Consider the following 27,445-nt stretch of genomic DNA (forward strand, 5'->3'; position numbering starts at 1 on the left):
CATATCATTAATTGTACCATTCTTCTTTCACGATTTTTCACATTTATTATTTACGTTTGCATTTACAGTGATACGACAGTAAAATTTATTTTAATGAACTAAGTTAATATGAAAATTAACATCACACGTATTGTTTAAAATATGCTACGAAATATTTGAATTAAATTTGTCATTAGTGGACGAGGTGACATCTATGATAGGATATTTCTGAAATATTGCTTTATCATTGGTTGTCGTTAAACGCAATATTAATCAGGCTTTATTACAAATGAAGTATTACTTACAAAATATCTTTTGTTAGTAAATAATTTAATAATTAATATAATAATATAAAAAATCATTTATAATGAGTAAACATTGAAAATAAAAAATATTTTTATAAAGTAGGAATATACAAGTGAAATACTATTGGTTAGTATTGACCAATCACGACGAACCTTTAAGCAATGTAAGGTTATCTATATAGATGGCAGTTTAAAATAGAAATCAAGCTTGAAATCTTTTATGTACTACTGTGATTACATGTATTATACGGATCTGTCTTGACTAAATGATCCCAACGAAAACAATCTAAGAAAATTAATCGTATAGTGATTTAAAAGCAATTATTGATGTATTTATATAGGGATTTCCTATTATTATAAAAAAAGTATCTTATAATGTTAAAGCGTTTGTATATATCGATAATAGCAGTGTATTGAACTTTGAAGCTTCGAGCGCGTTATGCACACTCGGTAATAAATGTGATTATCGTGTAACTCGTAATCATGAAACGTCCAATTTATATTTCGAATCTTGAGTTTCGCATTTATAACGGTTTCGTGTACTTCATTGGACTAGTCATATAACGATTTCTTTTGACAAATAACATTTGTAAATCGTTCATTTGTATAAATTTTTCAAAGTGGCTCATGTTGCGAGCGTTCACAGTTGGGGCGAAATTGGTTTAAAAGCAGAACTCACAATGGTGATACGGTAACTAATCTTGACATATTATATGTACATATCGTATTGATAAGATTTCGTTACTTTTATATCTTGAAAATTAATATGAGATACTATTAAAATTGTTTTCTTTCTGTTACAAAACACATGAGAAATAATAATGTAATATATTTTTCAATAATATTTTTTTATTTTTTCAACAATAAATATATATTATTTTATATATCATATGTGTATAATTTTATTAGAAATATATGAATTTAAATCTTACCCATTTTTAATTAATATAAAGAAAAGAAATATATTGTTAATAATAAGAAACTATATACACAATGCGAGTAAAATGATAATTAAATAATTTAATTATTTCATTTATACTAATGCAAAATTTACGTTTATTCTTTTCTACTTTCTTTTCGATTTGTAAGTCATATTTATTAAATTAAATTCGTATGTATTTGATATAAATGTATTAAACAACATATACGTACACATACATGCATATATATATATATATATATATATATATATATATATATATATATATGTATATTATACAGTAATTAATATGAAAAATAGAATTTAGATAATATTTCAACTATTTCAGATCGGATGGTGGTAGTAGCGAAAGTCCATTGCTCGTGGAAGAAGGAGAAACTCTTGGCCCACCTCATAGTCCACGTAATAAACATCCTCATAACCGATCACATGTGAATCCTCATGAATGTCATAGTCATCGCCATGATAAACCAAAGCAACTAGTAAAATATGGAGAATTAGTTATTCTTGGGTAAAAAAAAATATAATACGTTTTTAATATATATATTATTTTCATATATTTAGGATGATTCTTTAATTATCAAAGATGAATTATATTAATCATATTTGGTCATTATTATAGATACAATGGATATCTTCCACCTGGTGATCGTGGTAGGAGGAGAAGTAAATTCATTTTATTTAAAAGACCAATACCAAATGGTGTTAAACGTAGTAAACATTACATTGTTAAAACTCCTCACAGTTCACAAGCCATTCTTAATACAAAACAGCATTCAATTTCATATACACTTTCCAGAACTCAAGCTGTTATAGTTGAATATACAGAAGATGAAGAAACAGATATGTTTCAAGTAAGTTTAAATGAAAATGAAATTAAAAAAGAATTACATATTCATATTTATCTAAATAAACTTATTATAATTATATTGTTATATTAAACAAATTAATCACGCATAGATTGGTCGTTCATCTGAATCACCAATCGATTTTGTTGTAATGGATACATGTCCTGGTGGTAGTGAATGTGGAACTGCAAATGAAGGCCGGGTTGCTCAGAGTACAATTAGTAGGTTTGCCTGTAGAATTCTTGCCGATCGATCTAATCCTAGAATTGCTAGAATTTATGCTGCTGGTTTTGATAGTTCTAGAAACATCTTTTTAGGGGTAAGATTTACAATGGGATAATATATTTTTAAATTCAAAATTCTATGTTAAGTGAAACATTTTTATTATATAGGAGAAAGCAACAAAATGGCAAGAAAATAGAGAAATTGATGGTTTGACAACTAATGGTGTTTTGATAATGCATCCACGAGGACAATTTTGTAGTGGTGAAGCCCAATGTGGATTTTGGCGAGAAGTTAGTGTTGGAGGTGGAGTATTTTCCCTTAGAGAGAGCAGAAGTGCTCAACAAAAGGGAAATTATGTAGAAGATGAAAATAATATTTTACAAGATGGTACTCTTATTGACTTATGTGGAGCTACATTACTTTGGAGATCGGCAGAAGGTCTTGCAAAATCACCAGTAAGTAAAATCTTATTTTGTTACTGTTTAAAAAAGGTAAATTTTTAAAAGTTTTTTCAACATGATAAATGATTTAGTACAGATGTAATAAGGACTTTGCAAGTATAATATTTTTGTTACATTTCTATATTTTTTGTTTGATAACTTATTATTTACTTTATAAATTCATTAATGTAAATTTTAATTAATATTTATGTGTAAGTAAATTTTACATTGATACTGTATATTTATAATTGTATTTTTTTTTATTTTTTTTTATTTTTTTTTTTTTTATTTTTTTATTTTCTTTTTCATAGACAAAACATGATTTAGAAGAATTAGTTGATGCTATAAATGCTGGCCGGCCGCAATGTCCTGTTGGCTTAAATACTCTAGTTATTCCGCGTAAGGCAGCATCAGATACAGCTCAACAGCAACCATATGTTTATTTAAAATGTGGTCATGTACAAGGTCATCATGATTGGGGACAGGAGGAAGATAAAGTAACAAGAAAGTGTCCAATGTGCTTGGTCGCTGGATCAGTAGTGAAACTTACAATGGGAATTGAACCTGCCTTTTATGTTGACAGAGGCCCACCTACTTATGCATTTAGACCTTGTGGACATATGGCTACAGAAAAAACTGTGAAGTTCGTATTAAAGATTATATATAAAAATAATATTTTTATAGATTATATAAAGAAAAGATTTTCCTGTATATATTTTGTATATAATAGTTTGTTTATTATAAAATTATATAATGGCAATATTAACAATCTATATTCATCTGCAGATACTGGGAACAGGTGGCAATACCACACGGTACAAATGGTTACATCGCGATCTGTCCCTTCTGTGCAGTTCCTCTTGAAGGTTCACCTGGTTATATAAAACTCATTTTTCAAGACAATGTAGATTGAAAATACTTCCTATAATTTCAAGAAAAGTAATCTATAGAAATAATTTATACTACTTAAAAACTACAAGGCTTATAAAAATCAACAATCTTCAAATAATTTAAATATTTGATTTCGTTGAAAATTTTTGTTTTCTAATAAATCTACATGAAAGCAGTTGTACAATATACTTTTCTTGTTATTATGTACATGGAAGTTGTATAATTTTTAATTGTATAATATATAAAGATGAATGTAGAAGAGAAAAAGTTCAAACAATATCGAATTAGAATTCACGAATTATGTTTATTATTATAGTATGTAATAGTTTATACTCAGACGTAATTTATTATTAAATTAATAATTATTTCATTATTGGATATTTAATTATGGCATTCCTTTTTTCACCAAAAATGATAAATGAACAGGGAAAAAAGTACTCTTATATCCAAAATATTTAAATTTATAGAAAATATAATTTAATGAAGTTACGTTAATAATATTTTGCTTTAATGTAGGTGAAATATTACAAGAGAGAAGCACAATGTTTATGTAACGATGTCAATCTCTTTTAGCTCATTTAGATAAATTTAAGAATGCCATGAAAGTATAGAAAATGAAAAAGTTGTAAAAGGTACGAGGTCCTTACCAAAAAAAGAAAAATGTAATTATTTGCTGACTGAATGTTACTTATCTTATATATATCATATTTATCTTCGATTAAAGAGTAATTTTTTATCAACTATAAATATTTACAAATTTATTATATACTACGCTTTTCACGAAGATAATAAAATTTCATACTTAGTTATTAAAAATATTTCATCTAAGTAAGTATGTAAGAATAAAGTAATATCTTTAAATGTAAATTTTTTTCTAAAGATTATATATATATATATATATATATATATATATATATATATATATGTATACATATAAATCTTGAATAGTTAATATATAAAACAAAATCGCGAATTAGAATATAAATAATTATATTTATAACATTTATAACAAACAGATGTACTTACAATGACAGTCTGTAACATAAATGTATATCTTAGGTGTATGTACGTAATTATTTAGTTATCTATAGGATATAATCAGTCGCGCATCAAAAGGGCACAATCTCTTATTTGAGCAAGCAACTTTTGAATGTTCAGTAATGTAAATGCATCATTATTACAAACAGATAAATAATTGATTGTTATTGTTAATTTCTAAACAAATCTTATATCAATGAAAGTTTTCTATGCAGAGATGTCTCATACATAAAAATTTTTTGAATAATTACTCTAAATTACGATTAGCTTATTTTAACTTAGATTTAGCTTTGAATATACTTATCTATTATCATTCATTTATCTGACCAGTAATGTTTTCCTAATTACAAATAATGAACTAATAGTTTTACAATCACACGTTTAATATCTAAATATTATATATAAATGTAAATAAGTATGATCATAATTCAGTACTAGATCCACTACGACGAACATAGCGATTAAAATAATCAGGTCGCCAACATTTACAGCTGCCTGGTATTAAAAACCAATCATAATATAATCGTACCTACAGTAAAGGTAAAAAAGATTAATTATGAATTTAATCAAACATGTACAAATGATTTTTTTTTTTTTTTTTTTTTTTTTTTTTTTAAGACGAGTAAATTACCTGAAAACAACCCATTTCATCTACACCATCGCAATGATGCTGTTGAGAACTACCACTATTACGTGCTTCATTTTCACCTGCACGCTTTTGCAAGTACTGTTGATAATTTTGGAAATCATGTACAGGTGGTGGGACACCGACAACAGGATCTCTGGGACCTGGAAATCTGTCAATCTGACTCCCTTCCAGAAAAGTTTCTGGATAAAAAATTTCAGCTACCAATAAACTTGTCCATCGTGGTGAAGACAAACAACCACCATCTAAGTAGTGACATCTTGATTGCCTATATAAATTATTCATTATTAACTTTAATAAAAGTACATGTTTGGTCATTAATGATAATTTTAAAATTATAATATAAAAATATGAATCTTTTATTATCACTTACATGCATCGAGTAACTTCAATTGTTTGTGTAAAGTAACCCTCATAAGGAATTTGCACAACATAACGCCAAACTCCTTGATAATTCTTTGCAAAAACTGGAGTTGCATATTCTACTTTTGCCGGGCAAGGTGTTGGTGGTCCAGTATATTCAGGCTTTTCTTGAACAGGATTTCTTTGATGATATTCTTGCGTTGAAGGCTCATCTCTGCGTTCTGCTGCTGATGCTACCAATGGTTCACCTTGAATTGCTTTGTATAACATACATACCCTATATATAGATAAAAATATTTTTAAAAATAATTTTTTAATAATATAATACACTTGTTATTATAAATCATCAAAGCAATAAAATAACATACACTCCACTACCATTCTCACAAAATTTGCGACCATTACGATTTGCATTATTATTTATATCAGAAGATCTTTTATTCCTACTTCGCTTTCGATCAGGATCAACTCTGCAAAGAAAATAATTTAAAAAAAACGTTAACATACTGAATATTATTATATATATATATATATTTATTTTACTTACGAATTTTGCACAGGTTGAATTTTGGCAACTTTTGGTAAAGATTCATCTGCTTTTAAAATTGGCAAAGCTTTGCTCAAAAACTTGAGAGTATGATTTTTTATTAAAGTGCTACAAATATATGTATAAAAAAAAAAGTATATGTAAGTATATGTATGTATATTAAAAAGAAAATAAGAGAAATAATACAAATAATTATATTAATATTCTACGTTTTACTTACAATGGATAGGAAGATCCATTTATATATTGCTTCATTGGATTTTTAGGTATAAATCCTTTATTTAAATCACCACAAATATTATACACAGACGCATATCCCTTTCCTTTCCCAGTATCTGAAAGTTATATTAATTAGCTAATATATATATTAAGCAAGGTAAATACCAAAATCTTTTTATAAAACTAATAAAAAATTTAGAGATTAAGTAAAATATTTTTCTACCATGACATTCTTTATCGCTTTCAACATATGGTGGTGGTTTAACTTTAGGTGGTTCAGCATTTGGTGATTCAACAAATGCATAATATCCTTCTGGAGGTTCTTCTTGCATAGATACATCGTTATTATTTGTTTTTGTTCGTTTAGTAGTATGATATTCTTCGGCAAAAGTTAAATTACATAAAACTAATATCTGAAATTAAGAATAATTAATAAATTAAATAAATAAATCATATGAAATAAGATAATACTCTGTTATCATATATTAAACTTAAACTTGAAAATTGTTATTTTTAACAATTTATAGATTTTGAAATATTTCTAAAAAGAAAAATATATTCTAATCTAAAATCGGGGTCATTATATATATCTACTTTCTACTTGTCTCTACCTGCGCGATACATACGGGTCATTGACGGCATTCCCCGTTAGTAAACACGTTATATGCATTCAGTCTTAACGGTACGTGGTCCATCAACTACATCGTTTCATGCTCTAAATTATATGTTTTTGCTTATTTGCAAATAATCTTATCGTATTTTTTTTGATTAAACTGATCTTATGTTATATATTATAAAAATCACTTACTTTCAAAGAAAAGTATCTATTTTCCTCTATTCATTATTTCAAATTGTTAATATAAAAATGCAATATGACGTACGTAGTGAAAAGAAATAATTTAAAAAAAATCATGGTGTTATGTAATATTGTAACTAAAATTTTTCATCAATATATTTAACCTACTTTCGAAATACTTCGAACATTAAAAAAGTATGATTATGTCAAATTTTATCGTCGTTACACTAATAAGGACGAAATCTTCAAACCGGTACCAGTAAAATCGAAAGATATAATGAATTTTTTAAAACTGACGTAATCATCACACATTCGTTAAAATATAATTAAATAATATTCCACAAATTACGTTTCTTTTCTTTTATAAATTTTATTAGAATTGACTTATGTCATATCTATTTTGTATAGTAATATCTATAGATATAAATTCGGTCATGTGTCCTAAAATCTATATATACATTAATATATTTCATTAATATAATTTTCGCGCGTAAAAAATTAACATTTTGAATATAAAACGTCACTTCCGTATTCATCTTTAAAAAGATTATTTAAATACATTGACATTCTTTATATCTTTGAAATATTTTCATTTGATTCTTTCTTTTTTTCTTTTTTTTTTCAAGTTACAACGAGCGAATCATAAATAAATAAATTTAAATAAATTAAACTTAAATTAAAATGAAAAAAAAGGAATTGTTAGTACACTATCATTTTGATTTTCAATAACTCTACATCCTGTCTATTGCAATAAATTAAAATTTATATTGATCACTGAACTGACGTGACACGTACAAAATTGATCGTATTAAATAAAAATAAAAAAACTTCGATATAAATAAAAAAGAAAAAACGGAAAAAGAAGATAAGTAATACACATTAATCTCGAAGAATATCATTTTTTTAATAACTTACTACACAAAATATTTAAAAAATTATTTATGAAATATGTTAGGGACACTTAAACGATTGAACTTACAAATAATAAACGTAGTTCCATTTTAATAATATTAATGTTGAACAATATAAAATAAGCAAAAGACAGACAGTTAGTTAAGTTTAACAGAGAGAAGACGTTACTCGTTACTCGGTCAACGGTTATAGGAAAACTGAATATCTTAAACTTGTAGCTTCGGATAGCTCTGGCCGGTTACCTTCACCTGTATATTTTACCGGTGTGAAGTCGCGTTCAAGTTGAAGGAAAAAAAAAAGAGAATCTCTCAAGGAAGAATAGCGGTCAACAACATGCTGCATAAGGATATCGATATTCACTGATTCTTTTTCTCTTTCCTTTTTTATTTTCTTATACGATCGATTAACGATCATAGATCCGCTATATCGCTATATGTATGTACCTAATAATAAGCACATTGTTCTAAATTCATATGATTTGTATCAGTGAGTATATTATTAAAAGAATTATCCTTCCGGCATAAGATTTTCTCGAAATATCTATAGATTAATTACTATAAATAAAAAAAACATTTATTAAACATATATTGTATATATACATATATATATATTTTTTTTTATGTACAAATATTTTTTCTTTCAAATTTATCTAATCAATATTATTAAATTAATATATTTCAGATTTATCTAAATCGTTACTAATACTTAGAACAATACTTGTAAATATTATATATTAGTTTTTTTGAAAAAAGAGTATAAAATTGGAACGTTTCATCAAATATTCTATGGGATTTGATTTTCTTTTTAATGTTCTCTTTGATTTAAGAGAAACATGTCGAACGAGTTTATATTTAATTAACTGAGGTCAAAAACCTCTTTGAAATGATCATGGAAAAGTGTATGTATATATGTTCAACTCTTGCAGTCGGTCAAGGTCATCTGGCAATTGACATGTCTTCGTCAGGAATATACAGAAGAATGTGGAATGACAAGCTGTTAACGTAATGGAATGCGGTAACGGGTCCTTTCTTTATATTATCATGCAAACCTTACACAAGCGTGCATGGAATCGTAATACATTGACAAATATGTAGGCATGGTCGTGTACCATTGAACTTTTCATTAAAAATTTTGTATTTATATAGAAGTTATTCGTTGAAATTAAATGAAGAGATAATAATGCGAGATTGATCGTACTTGAAATAGAAAATAGAAAATTTATCTGTTTTTTGTTACTTTTTATAAATGAAGGTAATGTAAATGACTTAACTTATCGGCCGTCGGTAATACATGAAAATATTGGATTAGAGACATCTATTGTGTATTATTTGAAACTGTATATTCTTTTAATTATCAATCGAGCTTAAACACATAAAAGATAATATTTATAAAATTTACATTGAATAATAATATCGTATAATAATAAATATATATAAGTATACACAATTTTTTGAAAAGAACATTTTTTTGTATAAAAAAAATTTGCCACCTTATCCTAAATTTCGTTGAAGGGAGATTTTAAAATAAAACGTAATTATTTATATACCTATGTATCTTTAAACATTTTTTTATACAAATATTTATATATAATTTTGCCTCATTACATCAGTTATGTAACGTTACTCTTTTTTGATTGCATAGTAAAATGCATTGAAAAAATCTCTTTTAAATTCGCGCGAGCTTTACTTTATATTTAAAATATACATTTTTATTAAAAGTAATACACACTTTCTCTAATTACATTACACTACCCTTTTTTATATATACATGTGTGCATGTATGTGTATATATATATATATATATATATATATATATATATATATAAGAGTATGTTTAATGATATAAGATTTAACATTTTTTGCTGTCAAGAAAGAAAACGATGAATAATTAACGTACATTACTCCGATTGCAGGAGATAAAAAAAAAATATATATATATATATATATATTTAATATATTTAATAGATAGACAAAATTAAGGGAACATGCGGTTTACTACGATCTTTTTCTAACTATCGTGGCTAGTAATCATTTCGTTTGAAGCTTGCTAATTATGCCATAACATAGATGGTGGAGACATGTGTTTGTGAAATACGAAGACGACCCGACTCACCCGGGGGTATGAGTTGCCCTACTTTCCCCTATATTAATTTTATCTGCATACAAATACTTCATGATTTCGTATCTTCTTTTCAAACACAATTGGATATTTTCTTGTTTTTTCTTTTTGTTCTGTTTTTTTTTTCTTTTTTTTTCTTTTTTTTTTAACTATAAGTATATTAACATATTATTTATTATTCATGTCTGTGTAAGACATTTTTATTCGGAATGTCTTTATTAGCTATTACAAAGGTGATGATTCTCTTGATCGGTATAGATAATGGTCGATAAATCATATTTAGATCATCTACGGTATTGATAATTTCAACAGAAAAAGATCAAGGATGATCCTTGATTTCTCTTGCTCCACTTAAACTACTTACGGTCCTATTTCTTCATCTGCCTTTCATTTGCATCATACACCAGTAATCGTTTTGTGTAGTTAAATAGAAGATGAAACCAGTTACGCCGTACTTCAAGTTGCATCATAATCGATCATCCGAAATATTATTCTGAACTTTCGCCTGAGAGATCTAAATAGATCATCTGATAAATAATATCTTTCAAACGAAAGAGACTGTATCGCTGCAATATTTTAACATGAAAATGAATTTCAATATTTACGTAAGTTATAAACGTAAAGATCCGCGTTACACATTATTTTTGTTCCTTTATCTTTACCTTTCATTTATTTTTTTCAAAGACATAACGACATTAAAGTGAAATATTTTTTAAGATAAACAAATTTTTTAATTTAATGATAATTTTTATTTATTTTAACTATGGACTTATACACACGCATATGCAAATAAGATAGAAACGCGCGTACTATATACAATTTTCATCTGTAAACACACACGATAAAAGGATACTTGAAATGAAATAAATTAATTATTTTCATAAAATAAAAAAAAAAAATTTTTTTTATTTTGTTATTTTATAATATATCAATAAATTCATCATGACACTCACACAGATAGATATGTCAATAATCATTTTGTACTTGTGGATGAGCCAATGAAATTAGATTTTCTTAGGAAAAATGACAGTAAATATTATTATCTTATATTATTTGGTAATATTATTGACGTAAGAGGGTTTCTGAGATGTACGATTATACCGGAAGAGATCGTGATCTTACAATTACGTCGAGATTTCGTTTCTTTCGTGACGCGAGTACCCTAATCGACAGGTCGAAGTCACGTGCGTAGGCCCAATTAAAATTTAAAGCTATTTCACTCATCCACTGAACGTCTCATCCCGTAATTCATCATAGAGTGAAGGGAATATACGTTCTTTTACGCCTCCCACATCTACGGTTGCTCATCCTAATGCAGGGAAGGATATGTATACGCAACACACTAAGGATAAACTGTAACAAAGGATCAGCAGACTATATAAACTCCGCGGAGCATCATTTTCTCAGTCCTCATAGAATCTTCGCTCATACAGCAATATGAATTATCACGAGGTAGGTCATTTATGGATTATATAAATACGGATTATTGATGATAAGTAATATTTTCTTGCGGAATTGAAAGATATGACAATCGATAAGTGATTTAGAATTTTTATTTATCAAAAAAAAAAAAAAAGAAAGAAGAAGAAAAAAAAATTATATATTTTTAATACATTCATCCGAGAATATTCAAATGGGATTTAACTGGAAATTCATATAAAAAAAAAAAAACAATAATTACTTTTTAATCGCTCAATTTATTTGCTAATACAAATTTAATACCACGGATAAGAGTATATGAAATATTGTTACAATTATCGAATGAAGAAATTTCTACTGATTTGAATTGTTTGTTAATATAGATAATAATGACGTCATTAAAAAAAAAAAAAGAAAAAAAAACATTAAAGTTAATTACATTGCTATTTTAAATCGCCAATTAAAAATTCATTAATTAACGGGAACAGTTTTGAATTAAGATAAGTCGAACTGTTTAAACGCGTTAGTAATCAAACTAAATATAATTTAATTTCGATTGCAGTGTATGACAATTGTCATAGTACTATCGTGTATCGGTAGTAATGTACTTGCTGGACTCCTACCGGGAGGTGGTGAAAGTGGTGGGTATCAATACAGACCAGGTAGCGGATTCAATGATAGATTCGGCGGGGTAGGTCTTGGCAGAGGTGGTGACTTCGGTGGATCAAACTTTAGAGATAGACCTGCTGGATTATACGGAGCACCAGCTTTCGGAGGGGATGGTAATCGTGGCAGTGGTGGTGATTTTGGAGGACCATCTTCGACTTATGGGGCACCTGGATTTGGTACCGGTGGTAACAGAGGATATCAAGGTGGTTTTAACGGGGATTATGGAAGGGTATGATAACAATCATTAGTATACATAAAATACTATTATATAACTTTTTAAAAAGAATTATTTTATCTTACGATTAATATTATTTTGAAGAGGTTCATTTTATCGTAATAATAATAATAATAATAATAATAATAATAATAATAATAATCTTTATAAAAATAATTTATAATATATTATTTTTATAAAATAATATATCTTTATAAAAAGAGGTGTTTCATTTTACTATAATCTTTAGATATAACTACAGTTTATAAAATGAATTATCTTATAAAGACCGTACTTTGTCGTTCACATAATAGAATTAAAAAAAACAATGTTTCGTTGTAATTAACAGCCTCAACCATACAATTTCCAATATCAAGTTTATGATCCACCCAGTGGAAACGATTATTCCCAACGCGAAAGTAGCGATGGAAATCTTGTGCAAGGAGAATATAGAGTTTTGTTACCCGATTCGAGAACTCAAATAGTGAAATATACAGCTGACGATGCAAATGGTTATAATGCAGATGTTCAGTACGAAGGTCAGGCTCAATATCCACAAGGTATGTCAATTAATTAATTTCAATGATTTTAATCTGAACTCTCAATTTGATTTTATTTCAATGTGTTCAATGAGCTTCTTTATCCTTTATTTTCCTTTTTATAAACAGATGGTAGATATGGAAATAATGCTTTTGGAAATGGAAACATTGGAAGTAATCAATATTTACCTCCACGTGGAAATTATCGCAAATAAATAAGATTATTTACGTTATATTGATGTACTCGTCCAAGCTTGAGCAACAACAACCACTATAGACCTCTTCACTTTTGCAATTTTTTATTTAATCGTACATATTCATGTCATCGTTCATAGCTATTTATGTAATGTAACTATGAAATAGTATAATTTATTACGTATACATATACGTTATATATACATTTAATTTTATACACGATAATATTATAATACAAGAAATACATATTTGCTTACCGCAACCCTTGCCCTCCAACGAGGAATTCTGCAATTTATATATAACTATCTATGTAATTATATATATATTTGTAGTAAATAACGAATATATATCTTTGATAATCATCTTACCAAAATTCGTATCAACTTCATAAACAAATCCATGATTCCTTTTTCTCCTCATTTTCTTTTAATTGATGGATTTACCTATGTCAATTGACATGACAAAATTTGCACATGCAAGAATATCACATATAATAAACATATGAAACGTATTAAAATTAAATAAAAATTAAATAGGTTATTTAAAATAAAAAACAAAGATATATGGGAGTATTTTTTTCTTCAATTCTTTTCTTGTATCTATTTTATGATACTCATATTCCGTAATGATGTACATTTTTGTTAAAATCAATTATTAGACATACTAAATATAAATTATTGTATATTATTATTTGATAATTATAAAAATATAGTTCAGGAAAGATTGTGTAACAAAATTGTTACAGTTTCGAAATGAAACATATCGTCGTACATTGATTAAACATTTTTGTCTTTTAAATAGTTTATACTATTATGCAAAAAATAATATTTTATTTTTTTATTTTTTATATGAATAGCTTTGAATCCATTTTGTTTTGTTCTGTTTCTTATACGCAGATCATATATTCTCCGGTACACATTTTTTCACATTTAAAAAACAAGCTCCATTGCCAACATTTTTTTGATCATTAAATATAACACACGCTAGACTATTTAAGGCTATATGTTGCCAAAGCTTATGTATCCATTTATTCACAGTACAACATGTTTCTTTAATGTGTTCATCTTCTAATTGTTTTTCCGTTATTTTAACATGGCATACAATAAATTTATGCTGCAATGCTATTTCAGAGGCTCGCGTTATTGCTTGCTTGTCATTATCAGCTACCACCAGACGTATCTGTAAAAAAAAAAAAAAAGAATAATCATTAAGATAAGAATTTATAATAATGCTCAAATTATTTGTGTCCTTAATTATACAAATTTCGAAATTACCTGATCACCCTCATTATAATTTTCATCATTTTTAATGTTCAATGAAGATGTTTTGAAATACTTGGAATATTCATTTATAATTTGATCAGTACCAATAATAGTTGCAGTCCTTTGTTCTTTAACTATATAATTAAATATGGATATAGCATATTTATCAATTCGTAATTTTTTCATTTTTCGTTGAGATATAATTTGATTACCAGTTTCTACTTTTAATGTATGTTCATCCAATTCTTCAGATAACACAGATTGAACACTATCTCCATAATCTATACTATTAGCTAATTTTAACTGTGTTAATTTCATAGAGGCTATTGAATCTTCTGTTGAACAATGACCACTATTGCCTTGTTGTATAGACATATCTAAAAATATTTTAGCTAAAACTTGTAACTTGGTTTTTCGATGTCTGCAAATAAAAGTTTGTTATAAAAATTTTTTAGAAGACTGCATACAATACATCAATGATATTCCGTAAAAATGTTAATTACCGTACGCCGGTAATATTAAAAATAACAGATGTATCAATGATGTATGGATGCATCATTTTTAGTGTATGTAGGTCAAAATTTAAACTCTGTCCTACAAGGATACAATCTGCAGGAAGTAACATTCTTAATGTTTCTTGTACATCTGTTAACGTTGTAGTAACATTACTTAACATTTCTTCTGTAATACCACTGTATTGAGTCAAATAATCGATAATCTTATTATCAGGTTTAACAAGAGTCTCATAAACAACCTATGATAAAGATAAAGTATGAAATTGTTTAATCTTTTATAATTCTTAAGTACAACTTACATTAAAGCTTTCATTAACAAGAGATATTCTTGTAAGTTCCAAATTTCCAGTAATTGTTTTACACATTTCACAATCCAAAGCGAACATAGGTGATTTTGCAGTTACCTCAGTGTAATTATCTTTTGTGAAAACGTATTCATCATATCTAAAACGCATCAGCAGTTATATATGATTCTGTAAAGCTATATTTCATTTAATATATTATGTAAAATACTATAATAAAACTTACTTTTTCCATAGTTTTCCTTTCAGTGGTACTGGATAATTTTCTTCAACCATTTGCTGTAAAGACAGTAATAATTGTGTCCTAGAAAATTTATCAGTAGGAGGTAGATTATTGTCTCTATTTGTAGAATTTGTTGTAGTCATATGCATAGGGAACGTCTTTCTTAATAACTGTATTATATCAGTTGTACTTTGTAATGCATTCTCTAAAGAACCAAATTCTGTAATAGGAATAGTCTTGTATGTTTATATATTATATGATATTTTCATTTAGTTTAATTATTATATTTATATTAATTCATTGTAAATACGTTTAATTAATTTGTCACTTTGTGTCCCGGTTAACGGCACTGCTACAAGTTCTTCTATTATAGAACCATTATATGCTGCTGGTGTCATCATTTCGAAACGATACTCCAAATCATCTGTTATATGAGAAAATATGCTTCGATAAGCTATGAAATGATCTAATGAAAGGCCTTCAACTATAAAAACTATAGTATGTGTGACCTATAAAATGATCCATAAAAAAGATTAACTATAAAATTCATTATATTATGTTTATCGATCTTTTTGTTTACCTTGTTATATTTTTCAAGTTGACACCATCGTGCTGGTGTATATGGTGAATGATGACCAAGTAATGAATATAATAACAAATGTTGTATATCACTGAAAAAAAGTGGAATTCTATTTGCAAATTCAAAACCATCATATAACTTTGCACCAAAACCAGCTGATCTTAATAGTATTCGAGGTATATTTTGAAGTATTTTCTTATTTTCTTTTAATTTTTTTTTTAACTCTTCATAATCTTCTCCAAATAACCTGTATATAAAAATAGACCAATTTAAAAGCCTTTTTATTCTTTCTCAAAATATGTTATAATTAAATAAAAGTTTTATACAAATCTAATGACCTAGGCTTTTTAGTAGTACATTTATCGTCTTCTTTAATACTATGATCTTTGTCTTTTGTTTCATTATTTCTCTCATCATGAGTTTCGTCTAATGCTGTACAACATAATCGTTTACGATTTGAAGTTTCATCATTTAATATTTCATGATTTTTATCCAAGTGATTCACTGAACTAGTTTGTCCTGTTTCCTATAAATATTTAATTCAATAATACACTAACTAATTAAATAATCTATGAATATAGAAAGATAATATTCATTATGAAAATAACAATTTGTTTAAGAGCAAGCATTTTGACTTCTCTGTCTTTCTCATTCAATTTAATAATCTCTAAAAGAGCAGCCATTTTCTTCTTCTTATTTTCTAATCGTTGGAGTTGCTTTGTTGTAAAATTTTTCATAATTCTCGATTACTTTGAGAAAAGTTACTACAACCATTTGTTATCTATAAATAATAAAGAAATACACTACTGAAACAATTTTAAAGAAATAAATTGTATTTATGAAAGTTTTATTTGATAAGAATTGAATATATGTTTCATATAAGGAAATAAATATACATTTGTAAATCTATAAGAAAGTTTAAAGGTAAAATTGAATACAAAATTAAGATAAAAATATTATGAAGATAAAAAGATTTTTTAAATCAAATCAATTAAATGCTATAAAATTAGATCATAAAAAAAAATATTTAAATATATTGTAAAAATGTTTTTCACAAAAATACATTTTCAAAATAAATATATTTTTCCTATCTTATTACTGATAATTGCTAGATTATTTGATAAATCAATAATTTATTTTTTACAATATTATATAGTGAATATACCGTAAAGATCAATTTTAATTTTGAATATATTTCTACATATATTTAAAATTAAAATTACACAATTACAGATTACATTAAGATACACAATACATATAAGTAAAATACAAAATATTAAACATTACCATTTTCAACGATTTAAAGGTTATATTTCACTCGGTACAACAAAATTTCTACAACTGTTCACTCGTAACTTAGCAATGCAAATCAAACTAAAATAATGGTTAAATGTATATATAAATATTTCTTTTTCTTTTTTTTTATAGTAGATTTACTTGTAAAAAGAATGTAATGAAGTTATCAAGCATTATCAAATGAATGTATTTTATTTACGTATATGCTTACACTACACGAATGAACAGAAGTTAGGACAAAACAAGTTGCTTGAAGTATCCTATAGATGGTGTGTGTTACTTTATAAGTTCAATAAAAAATTACATTTTGAGTTGATTTGGATGAATAATGTTATAAAATTACTGATATTTTGAATATCGAAAATGTTTAATAAATATCGTGCGAAAATTTCAAAATAAAATTTTAAAAGAAATTATAATTGTTAATGCCGTTATTTATATAAATCATGAAAGAAAAGTGCAGGTACGTAGTTGCATCAAATATCAAACATTTTTTATATTCACAATTTGTAAATTATAAAGATAAATGCACATATAATATAAATAATTAAAATATTTACGTAAGATTTATTTAAAGCAAAATGGTATAAGTTATATATATATATATATATATATATATATATATATATATGTATTTATTTAAAAAGATTAACTAATAAAAAGATTAAATAATTATTAAAATTCGTGGAATTAAATGTTAAAAAAAAATATTATTTAGCGAAAAGATTTTAAATTTTTATAAGAAAACCTGAAATCGATTTTCATATATTGTATTTAACGAATTGCATTTATTTAACACGTTGACTGCCACGTCACCCATATTCGGGTGAATTTCTGATTGGGCCGCGTCACCCGTATTGGGGTGATGCTTCTTTGATTACTTGCGAAGGATATTCGTACGTGTTTGAAAAGATATTTCGCAGAAGAAATAACAAAACTATTGAATATTAATTAATATAAACTATTGTTATAAAAGTAATACGAAAATGGTTTATTAAGAAAATTATGTTGAATGTAAAATTTTAAAACATTCTATACAAAGCTGAGGTTGGTCGGAACAACTTGGACAATAAGTTGTTGTTTTCTTTAAATTCTAAAATAAAAAAATTTTAAATAAAAAACAATTTTTTTTTCACGGTTTTTTATTTTTCACGGTACGCGTGGCCTAAAGGAGATTTTACTGAAAACGCGCGTGACAGTCAATGTGTTAAAGAAAATCTTTCGCAATTAATCGTCTTCGATTTACGAATGATGCTTCCGGAAATATATATCACGTATGAACAGGCGCGAAAATTTAAATGGGACATCATTCTTGCACATAATCCTAACATAAATGGTTTGTAATTAAGTTCACCAGTTTTCCATGTATTTAATTACATCTCTGTCCCAATTAAAAAGTGATTAACTCTAGCATACTTTCTCAATTAAAACAATGAAACTATCTTTTTAATAAAATTAAAAAATTATGTTTTACGTAGTGTGTTTCTTCATTAAATTCAAAAAACTTGACACGATTTCTTTTTTACAATAAAATTAAAATTAACTGAATGAATTACGTATGGATACAATATAATTTTAGAAAAATAAATTTGTCAAATGAATTATTTTTATCAAATAATTTTATTTCTGACAACTGTTTTCATTGAATGGACAATAAATCATTGTGAGTACAGATTTAGAAAAAAAAAAAAATTGGACAAATAAATATTTTTATTAAATCGTTATAGATTTATATCTTATTTATTTAATAATCTAGACTATTGTAACATAAAATAATATAGTATATTCGCGACACTGAAACCAGTTGAGAGTGTACATCTCGAGGAAAGTACGACCGCAATAAGTTTGTCGTGTTGTAGTTGTAGAACGACGGTGAAAGCGCATTATGTTCATTTTGCGACTAAAGATGGTTCGAATATACGGTATCATTGTATTTCTTTCACATGATTAAGTCGTTCGACATGCGTCATCGTTATAAAAAGAAAAAAAGAAGGGAAATAAACCAAAGGAAAAAAAACGGATACGTTTCATATACGAAATAAAATTAAAAAAAAAAAGAAAAAGAAAAACAAAACAAAACAAAAAAACAGAAACGTTAAAAGAGATGATTCGCAGCACCTCGATGACGAAAATTGCTGAATGAGGTTAATATTTCCCACTTTCTCTACGATCGTCCTGTGTACATCTTAAGATCATCTTAGGATGCTTTCATGACTGCTTACAAGTTATCTTGCGCTATTTTATATTAACATTTCATACCTACCAAAGTTCGTGATCATTCGAATACTTATCACGTGGTGAAAGTTTACAACAAACTGTCGCTGAATGTATTAATAATACGCAATCGTTTTTTTTCTCATATCTCTTTCGTATCTTTTTCATTTAGAAAAATATAAAGCGATGCAATCAATCCATCCTGTTTTTCATGCATCAATCTAGCACACGATGCAAGCAAACGATTACAATTCATATGCTTCGAGCTGTACAAAGTAAACAAAGAAGAATGAGGTAAAAAAATTGTGTATTCCAGTGGCGACTTTAATGTACATTTTTTTTCTTTATTTTTGTTTTCTTTCGTTTTGTTTTTTCTTTTTTCTTTTTTTTTCCATTTTACTGTACGCACATAAGTACACATATCGTTTCTTCTTGGATATTGCGCAAAGAGATTCGTACGTTCTCGAGTTATGTCGTAAATGCATACGGAATGAAACAATATCTTGACCAATTCTACGTTGACCAAAACCTTTATGAGTATGTAAATAAATAAATAAATAAATAAATAAATAAAGCAAGGACAAATTTTTTAATAAAGTTTTAACGGCTTGAAAAAAATTCTAACATATAAGGTTTCTACCGATAAATTGCTTCATCGATTTAATTTATTCACCGATCCATAATAACGGTAATGATGGAAAGAGTTAATTTAAATTAAAAAAAATAAACACGTTCGGTCAACGTACATGCATACATATATATTTTTATATAGATAGATACACATATATAATATATATTTTTTTTCAATACATCGAATTATGATCACCATAAACAAAGGACTGTCTGCGCTTCCTTTGTATCTTCCATGACTTTCCTCCACTTCTCTCTCTCTCTCTCTCTCTCTCTTTCATTCTCTTTCTTTTTCTTTCATATTCACTATCCCTACTCTAGTCTCACCTGCTTTCTTCTCTTTCTTTCTCCCGTTTCACATGTTAACGGCATGTATCTATATATACTTACATGTACATAGATATATATATATATATATATACACACCTTTTACATTAGCAATGCCTGTAATATGAACTTCCTCGGTTTTCTTCTCCTTCCAGACTTCCTGTATGCCAAGAGGCAAACTTCTATAGTTATAACGTAGGCGTTTTTTTTAAGATTCTCAGTTATCAGTAACTGCACTAAATAAATAATTAATTTAACATATTAATTAACTAATATGAATAACAAATGATTATTTATATATACACGGAATCAATCCGTTTTTCTTTTTGCTGTATTCACCTTCGACCTTACTCGAGTAAATTAAAATCAACATAACAATGTCCACTTTCTAAACGAGATAATTAAAACACGCTTTCCTTAATAATATAATAATGTTTATTTATTCCTTTTTTTTCCAAACTGTAATTAATGTTTAAATATGTTATAGGTATAAAAAAAAAAAAAAAAAAAAAAAAAAAAAACGAAGAGAGTGAAATAATAATATGATATAAAAAAAAAAAAAAGAAAGAAAGAGAGAAAATGAAGAAAAATGATGCTAGCTCAATGTCGCAAATGGATCATCGATCACTTCTAATTTTAACGTCGACATCTTCTCTAGGTAGATTGAAAGATGCACGATTTTGGATCGAAAAGCGTACCTACATTCGCTCGGTCATTCGTACGGGACGAGGCACATGTACAAACACACACACTATCATAGCGATGTTTAGAAAGTCCAGCAACGAGAGAATGTGAGACGACGAGGGTACGAGGAGGTACCAGAACGTGTATCAAAAGGTAGCATGTCTCGGTTGATATTCGGGTGGGGGCATCTCTAAGGTAGCGGTACCAGCTCTTACTTACCTCTCACTATTCGTCGAATCGCCGAGCGATCGACATCAAGTATTATACATCTCCGTCCACGAATACGTATATCCTATAATCTTAAATAGATAACCTATATATATATATATATACACATATTTATATAGATATATACATATATCTATCTTTTATTCTTTTTCTCTTTTTATCTTGTTTGTTCTTTTTTTTTTTAATCCACGAGAAGAAAGTAGGAAAGAGAAAGGCCAAAAAAAAGAAAAAAAGAAAAAAGAGGAGAGTCTGGACAGATTTTTTTAAAGTTCGTATAAAGGGGGTCAATAAACTCAATCCAAAGAGGATGGAGAAGGACCAGCCTGATTCTTTGGCAACGGTTGCTGTCGTCTCGGAGAAGATGCCGCAGACGCACAGTCATTATGCACCTAGCGAAGTCTATTCCTCTGCCGAACCACCACCAGTAAGTTTTTTACTTCTTTTTGAATTTATTTCACCTATCATGATTTCATTTATCGTAGAGGTATAGACTTGAAATTCTATATAATATACAATCTGACGTGTGTTCTTATGTACTTACGTGTGGATGTGTATATATGTGAACGCCTGAGATCTGGTGATTGCAAGTGTTATTTTTGTGTGCATGTGTACAGAAAAAAATATCATATGTTTTCTTTCTTCTTCTTCTTCTTCTTTTTGTTTTTTCTTTATGTTATCTGAAAGATTATATAATAAATGACGGCATACATTACTTTTTTTTAAATTAATGCAGAAAGATTTTTTCGAAATAGATAAGATTATCTTTATTCATTTTTCATTTATCTTTCTTTCTGTGCAATTTTAATGCATTTTTGTGTCCAACGTGTATAATATTAATATAAATATTAGATTTCTTTTAATGTATGTATAATATGTGTGTATATAAAAGATAATATTTTTAATGATAAGGGTGATAACTCTTTTTTTTGTTCTTTTTTCTATTTTAACAAAAAAGGGATATTTTTTAAATTAAAGAGTAACATGAAAAAAGAAATTTACGACATCGGGGTCGTCGTTCGACTGGTACATTTATTTCTTTGGCAAACTTCACGGAAATCGTTATGCTTCCGCGAAAGTTCTTACAGATAAACCTTGCGCAAGACATGCACTTTGTAAGGAATTATTGTGTTACCTCGTTTGATCGACTTAGGGGAAAAAAAAAAGAAAGTTGTTGGAATTATGGAATTTGTTTGTGTTTTTTTCTTTTTTCGTCTTCATTCTCTCTCTCTCTCTCTCCCTATATATATATATGGAGATATATATATATATATATGCGAAAACGAATAATACTTGAAGATTTTAACAAATGAATATCATTTTATCTAAAAAAAAAATTGTCAACGTTCCAAGATCATATGCAAAATTGTTTCGATAATTTTACAATAACAATATATCTTACTTAAAAAAGTTATCGATTTTTAAAAAATTTTTCCACGTTAAATTCGGAACATTGGTATAAAAGTTACTCTTTTATACGAATATGTCATTACGACCGGAAGCTTTTATTACCGGTAGAGGAGGGAATAAAAGAGAATATACTCGGGTCGTACCAGAAACTTCTATAGTATATAATGTCCAGATGTTCATATTTACATTTTCTGTTTGAAGTGTTTAAAAGCATGCATGACTTTCAAATGAGGAAAAAGAAATACAAGTATAAAAAAAAAAAGAAAAGAAAAGGGAAAAGAAACAAAATATATATATATATATATATAATCATTCGAAGTATCTGCTTCGTGAGAAAGAAACAAAATTATTCTTTGCGAGTCATTCCATGACAAGTAGAAAAACGAGGTAACATTTTAAGTCATATAGATATATATATATATGCACACATACACATATATGCATAGATGATACATACAAAGTCTGGATAAAGTATAATACAAAACTCGTTTCTCAAATTTCTTGATTATAATCATACATTTGGTCTTTCCTTTACGCTTACCGAATCATGAATCATGGATCTTAAAAAAGCCGTGCGTATATATATATATATATATATATATATATATATATATATATATCCAATTTCGATATAATCTACACTTTATAGTGTCAATTATATGCTAGCATTAAAATTTCCGGAGACATCGATGCGCGTAAATCGTAGGAAAATGATTAGTAACATTAATGGAAGTAATATTATTCAATTTGTAATTGAGGAATAAGTATTTTGTTTGTGTATTCATTTAAATAATGTATCGATGGATAATTATGCAAATTAGTTTGATACATAGCTTAGAGACAAAGTTTTCTTTCCAAAGTAAATATTAAAACTAATCGTTAGTAGAAATGCATATATATATATATATATATATATATATATATATATATATATATATATATATATATATACAAACTGTGCTAAACAAGTTCCTGGATGATTTTAAAAATCAATTATTTCATTATCGAGATTTTTAAAGGATTATTTTATTTTTTCTTTTCAAATGTTATACAAAACTTCTTAGACGTATAGTTTTACAATTTGAAAGAGAAAAATTAGCTCTCGATAAAAGTCTCAAAAAAGAATAATTAATTTTGTTTAAATCACTTAAGAACTTTTTCGACTCACTCACTATAAACTGTTCATTAATATATATATTTCCGATTATAGATCAATTTTAGACGAATTATTTTATTTCATTGTCGTTTTATTATTTTTTCTTCTTTCATTTTTGTTTTTTTTTTTTTATTATTACGATCATTATAGAAGAAAATAATGATCGAGCAAGTAGACTTTCTTCACGCTGTATAAATAAGGTATAATAACTCTTTTGATTTGTATACCTGACAACAGTACCTCTTTACTTTTATCGGACAGATCGAGTAGTATAAAGGCTGCTGCATGAGATGGCCTACTATCTCTTTGAAACCTCTCACCTTAGAATCGTCCATCCGCATCGAGGTCACTATGAATTATATGAATAAGAGTAGGTACAGTCGATGCAATGAATTTTTATGTTTTTCGTTAAAAACGATTGCATATTATACGTTATCGTGATATTAATTTGCGATAAGAAAAAGTTGTATAAACATAAGAGGAAAGGGGAATATTATTTTTTCAAGTGAAAAAAGAAAAAGGCAAACGATACCGACTCGTTTTGCTTAGTTTCACTTTTCGGCGATGAAATATTTGCGGGAAGAGACTTTGAACGGGAAAAGGAAGAGGAGGGAAAGGAGGAAGAGGTGGAGGTGGAGGTGGAGGAGTTGATGGAGGAGGTGAAGGTGGTGGAAGAGGAGGATACCAAAGGAGAGCGCAAACGACAAAAGACCTCGACTCGGTTGGTTAGCCAGCGTGAAGTCTCACACACTCTCGCGCCTTTCCATTGTATATTCAACTCTACATACGTACACGTGTATTTTATATGCGAACACGAAGAGAAGATCTATCTGTCTCTGTGTGTGTGTATATGCATGTCTTCGCGCGCGAATCCTAATTAGAGGAAGAGGAAAATAAAAGAGAGAGAGAGAGAGAGAGAGAGAGAGGCAATGATTATGTAAATTAATCGACTGAATGTTGTGAAAACGGAATTGACCATGGTTTATGAATAAATCTTATATATCCTTAAAGAAAAAAAAAAAAAAAAAAGAAAAAGAAAAAGAAAAAGATAGAAATCATTTGTTTGATCTCGAATGTTTGATTTCCTTTCGATAAACATCATCGTTCGGAAATGAAATATCATTGATATGTTCATTTCCGTTTAGGATATGAAAAATGTTAAAAATATGATGAATGATTTTGTAAAGATCAACTTTTTCTTTCTTTTCTTTTCTTTTCTTTTCTTTTCTTTCTTTTCTTTTCTTTTTTTTCTTTCTTTTTTTTTTTTTAAATTTTTTTTCCCATTTTTTCTTTTCTTTTTTATTTTTATCTATCCACAGGCATACATGAGGCCACCAATGAAGAATACGGCGGTTCAGATCGCAAGGATCGCCGCTATCACTTTGATAACAATTTCGATTATCCTTGGAAGCTTCATCCTTACTTCATCTTGGATTCAAGCTCGTATGTCCTGTACACCAGAAGCTATGGCGGCTATGCAAGCTGAAATGAAGTTTCAACAACAACAACAACAACAACAGGGCGAATTATTGAAACATCTGCAACCGGAGGCTCTCATTCAGGCAAGAAAACAAATTACTATATATCTTTTAATCTAAACGTTCTATTAGATCTTTGTTAGTAATTCGATGAAAACGGCATTATGCGCCGAGAGATCAAGTTCTTTTTTTGGATATCTTTAGAAATCGCGCTTTCCTTCGATTTCTAGACCTTTCTAAGATCGAGCACCAGTCTTCTATCATGATAGATTACGCCTAGATGAAACGATTCTTAAAGACTTTCTGAACTAATCATTACGATATTTATTTTTACGATCGAAAGTGAAAAAGAAAGAAAACATTGCTTAAGGAATGACGTTAATCCGATTAACGCTTAACTCAAATAATCGAAAGGACAAATTTACTCGAGTATATTGATATTAGCGGACGCATGATAAAAAGAATTTATCTATCTATCGGCATTTATCACGAGAAGTTATTAATATTAATTATAAATGTGACGTAAATAATTTCTTTTGAAAACGTTTATTTTATATAGTTGAATAACAATATAAATACGACGTCGAACATATCGAATAAAGATAATTTTACGATTTTGAAATATTTTCAATGATATTTTATGTCAGACAATTTCAATGTAACTTTCCAAACGACGAAAGATGAAATAGCTTCTCACGACAATAAGTAAGAAAGCAAGAAAGCAAGAAAAAAAGAAAGGATCGTGCTTGGTTATCTATGGTCACGCCCTTATTTTGTGGTATTTCATTTTACCGCAGTAAAGATAGTTTTAAAGATGCGTTGAGTAGTAAATACCAATGAACGATCTTTATTGTTTTTCTTTGGTATTAAACCACAAAAGTTAATTCACAGATCGAAGATCTTGTTCGATCATGAAACAACTCTTTTGTTTGAGAGAGAGAGAAAAAAAAATGTTCCTCTTCTTGCTCGTTTCAACTGAAAGATTGCTAAATAAATATACACTTATCCGTTCCTTTCAATTATCACTTGGAATTGAATGATACAATACGACGACCTTCTTTTTATTTGTACAAATTTAAAATGGATAGATTTAGAAAAGAAAGTACTCGTACCAATCTTTCTTCCATATTTTATATTATTATTTCTGTAATAGTAATGGTAAGTCTTTGATGGTAAAATAATACGTCGAAGAGATCAGGTACGAGGATAGTTTTAGAAAGTATACATTATTTATACTTACATACATATGTGTATATACGATCTAACGAGAAGAGTTACATTCTTGAATACAAGAGCCACACGGAATGCAATTCTCTTTGATCGCGTCGCACGTTGTAATCCTTTTACGAGCATACACAACGACATGGAACATTCTCGAAACTCCGAAAGCGTAGTTTAACTGCGCATTTAACCAAGTTCGATATAGAGAAGAAGTGTATATATATGTGTATGTGCGTATATGTATATATATATATATATATATATGTTTTTAGAAAGTACGTTCTCTGTGTGTTTGAACCAAGAAGATCGCGAAGCGTCGAATTCTCAGAAAGATCGAGAAATTAAATCGTCTGTAAAGATCGTTCAACGCGAGAGCTCATATAAAAATTTTTTCCTCATTAGCATGACCTTTTTATTTTCAAATGATCGACATTTAAAAGGAAAAAAATCTATTTCAAATATATTTTCTATCGATAGATTTTAGAGTTTCTTTTTTTTTCCTATATTCATTTTATTTTTTCTTCGTTTCGTCTCTTCGTTTTGTTTGGTCCTTTTTTTTTCTTCTTTTTTTTCTTTTTTTTTTTAATCTTATTGATCAACTCGTGACAAACTTTCAAAG

At 27.5% G+C, this 27,445-nt stretch overlaps 4 protein-coding genes and 1 pseudogene across 8 annotated transcripts in view; 3 read left to right on the top strand and 2 right to left on the bottom strand.

Annotated features, from left to right (window-relative positions):
• Nucleotides 1-505: 505 nt before the first annotated feature.
• On the top strand, nt 506-4,375 carry LOC124427447 (protein pellino). Its single transcript, XM_046970381.1, has 7 exons — nt 506-975; nt 1,553-1,735; nt 1,847-2,078; nt 2,185-2,391; nt 2,465-2,752; nt 3,049-3,380; nt 3,524-4,375. The coding sequence occupies exons 1-7, from the start codon at nt 965-967 to the stop codon at nt 3,648-3,650; spliced, it is 1,380 nt and encodes a 459-aa protein (XP_046826337.1). The 5' UTR covers nt 506-964; the 3' UTR covers nt 3,651-4,375.
• Nucleotides 4,376-4,575: 200 nt separating this feature from the next.
• On the bottom strand, nt 4,576-8,382 carry LOC124427448. Its single transcript, XM_046970382.1, has 8 exons — nt 8,217-8,382; nt 6,665-6,854; nt 6,443-6,557; nt 6,223-6,330; nt 6,044-6,145; nt 5,686-5,952; nt 5,298-5,580; nt 4,576-5,195 (listed from the first exon to the last, which is right to left on the bottom strand). Exons 1-8 carry the CDS (start codon nt 8,235-8,237, stop codon nt 5,088-5,090), a joined length of 1,194 nt encoding a protein of 397 aa, XP_046826338.1. The 5' UTR covers nt 8,238-8,382; the 3' UTR covers nt 4,576-5,087.
• Nucleotides 8,383-11,478: 3,096 nt separating this feature from the next.
• On the top strand, nt 11,479-13,676 carry LOC124427474 (annotated as a pseudogene).
• Nucleotides 13,677-13,865: 189 nt separating this feature from the next.
• Nucleotides 13,866-17,718, bottom strand: LOC124427473 (RNA exonuclease 1). Of its 3 annotated transcripts, XM_046970435.1 has the most exons (11): nt 17,473-17,718; nt 16,794-16,966; nt 16,524-16,711; nt 16,186-16,432; nt 15,916-16,114; nt 15,609-15,825; nt 15,380-15,524; nt 15,069-15,319; nt 14,778-14,986; nt 14,578-14,699; nt 13,866-14,482 (listed from the first exon to the last, which is right to left on the bottom strand). In XM_046970435.1, the coding sequence occupies exons 2-11, from the start codon at nt 16,920-16,922 to the stop codon at nt 14,201-14,203; spliced, it is 1,989 nt and encodes a 662-aa protein (XP_046826391.1). In that variant the 5' UTR covers nt 16,923-16,966; nt 17,473-17,718; the 3' UTR covers nt 13,866-14,200. The 3 variants fall into 3 exon arrangements, with proteins under 3 accessions (XP_046826391.1, XP_046826390.1, XP_046826392.1); XM_046970434.1 differs by having other exon boundaries at nt 14,578-14,986; XM_046970436.1 differs by lacking the exon at nt 16,794-16,966 and having other exon boundaries at nt 14,578-14,986.
• A 3,839-nt stretch (nt 17,719-21,557) lies between these two features.
• Nucleotides 21,558-27,445, top strand: part of LOC124427289 (putative uncharacterized protein DDB_G0271606) — a 13,629-nt gene continuing 7,741 nt past the window's right edge. The window contains exons 1-2 of one of the 3 annotated variants that reach the window (XM_046970017.1): nt 21,558-21,988; nt 25,447-25,689. In XM_046970017.1, the coding sequence (XP_046825973.1) occupies nt 21,872-21,988; nt 25,447-25,689 (360 nt within the window). In that variant the 5' untranslated portion in view covers nt 21,558-21,871. Of the gene's footprint in view, nt 21,989-24,868; nt 25,108-25,446; nt 25,690-27,445 lie in introns of those variants that run through there. The other 2 variants (XM_046970016.1, XM_046970018.1) reach the window with 2 other exon arrangements.

Source organism: Vespa crabro, chromosome 10 (assembly GCF_910589235.1).
Source record: "Vespa crabro chromosome 10, iyVesCrab1.2, whole genome shotgun sequence".
In the NCBI taxonomy this organism is placed as follows: domain Eukaryota; kingdom Metazoa; phylum Arthropoda; class Insecta; order Hymenoptera; family Vespidae; genus Vespa; species Vespa crabro.

Excerpts from the sequence above, each read along its gene's own strand:
- LOC124427447 (XM_046970381.1), top strand. Across the intron at positions 2,079-2,184 it reads AAGAAACAGATATGTTTCAA|ATTGGTCGTTCATCTGAATC; the intron begins GTAAGTTTAAAT and ends AATCACGCATAG. Across the intron at positions 3,381-3,523 it reads GCTACAGAAAAAACTGTGAA|ATACTGGGAACAGGTGGCAA; the intron begins GTTCGTATTAAA and ends ATTCATCTGCAG.
- LOC124427448 (XM_046970382.1), bottom strand. The coding sequence starts at position 8,237 with ATGGAACTACGTTTATTATTT. Across the intron at positions 5,953-6,043 it reads TGTGAGAATGGTAGTGGAGT|GGTATGTATGTTATACAAAG; the intron begins GTATGTTATTTT and ends ATCTATATATAG. Across the intron at positions 5,581-5,685 it reads ATTGAAGTTACTCGATGCAT|GCAATCAAGATGTCACTACT; the intron begins GTAAGTGATAAT and ends TAATTTATATAG.
- LOC124427473 (XM_046970434.1), bottom strand. The coding sequence starts at position 16,922 with ATGAAAAATTTTACAACAAAGCAACTCCAACGATTAGAAAATAAGAAG. Across the intron at positions 15,320-15,379 it reads TTGTTAATGAAAGCTTTAAT|GTTGTTTATGAGACTCTTGT; the intron begins GTAAGTTGTACT and ends TCTTTATCATAG. Across the intron at positions 14,483-14,577 it reads ATTATAATGAGGGTGATCAG|ATACGTCTGGTGGTAGCTGA; the intron begins GTAATTTCGAAA and ends TTTTTTTTACAG.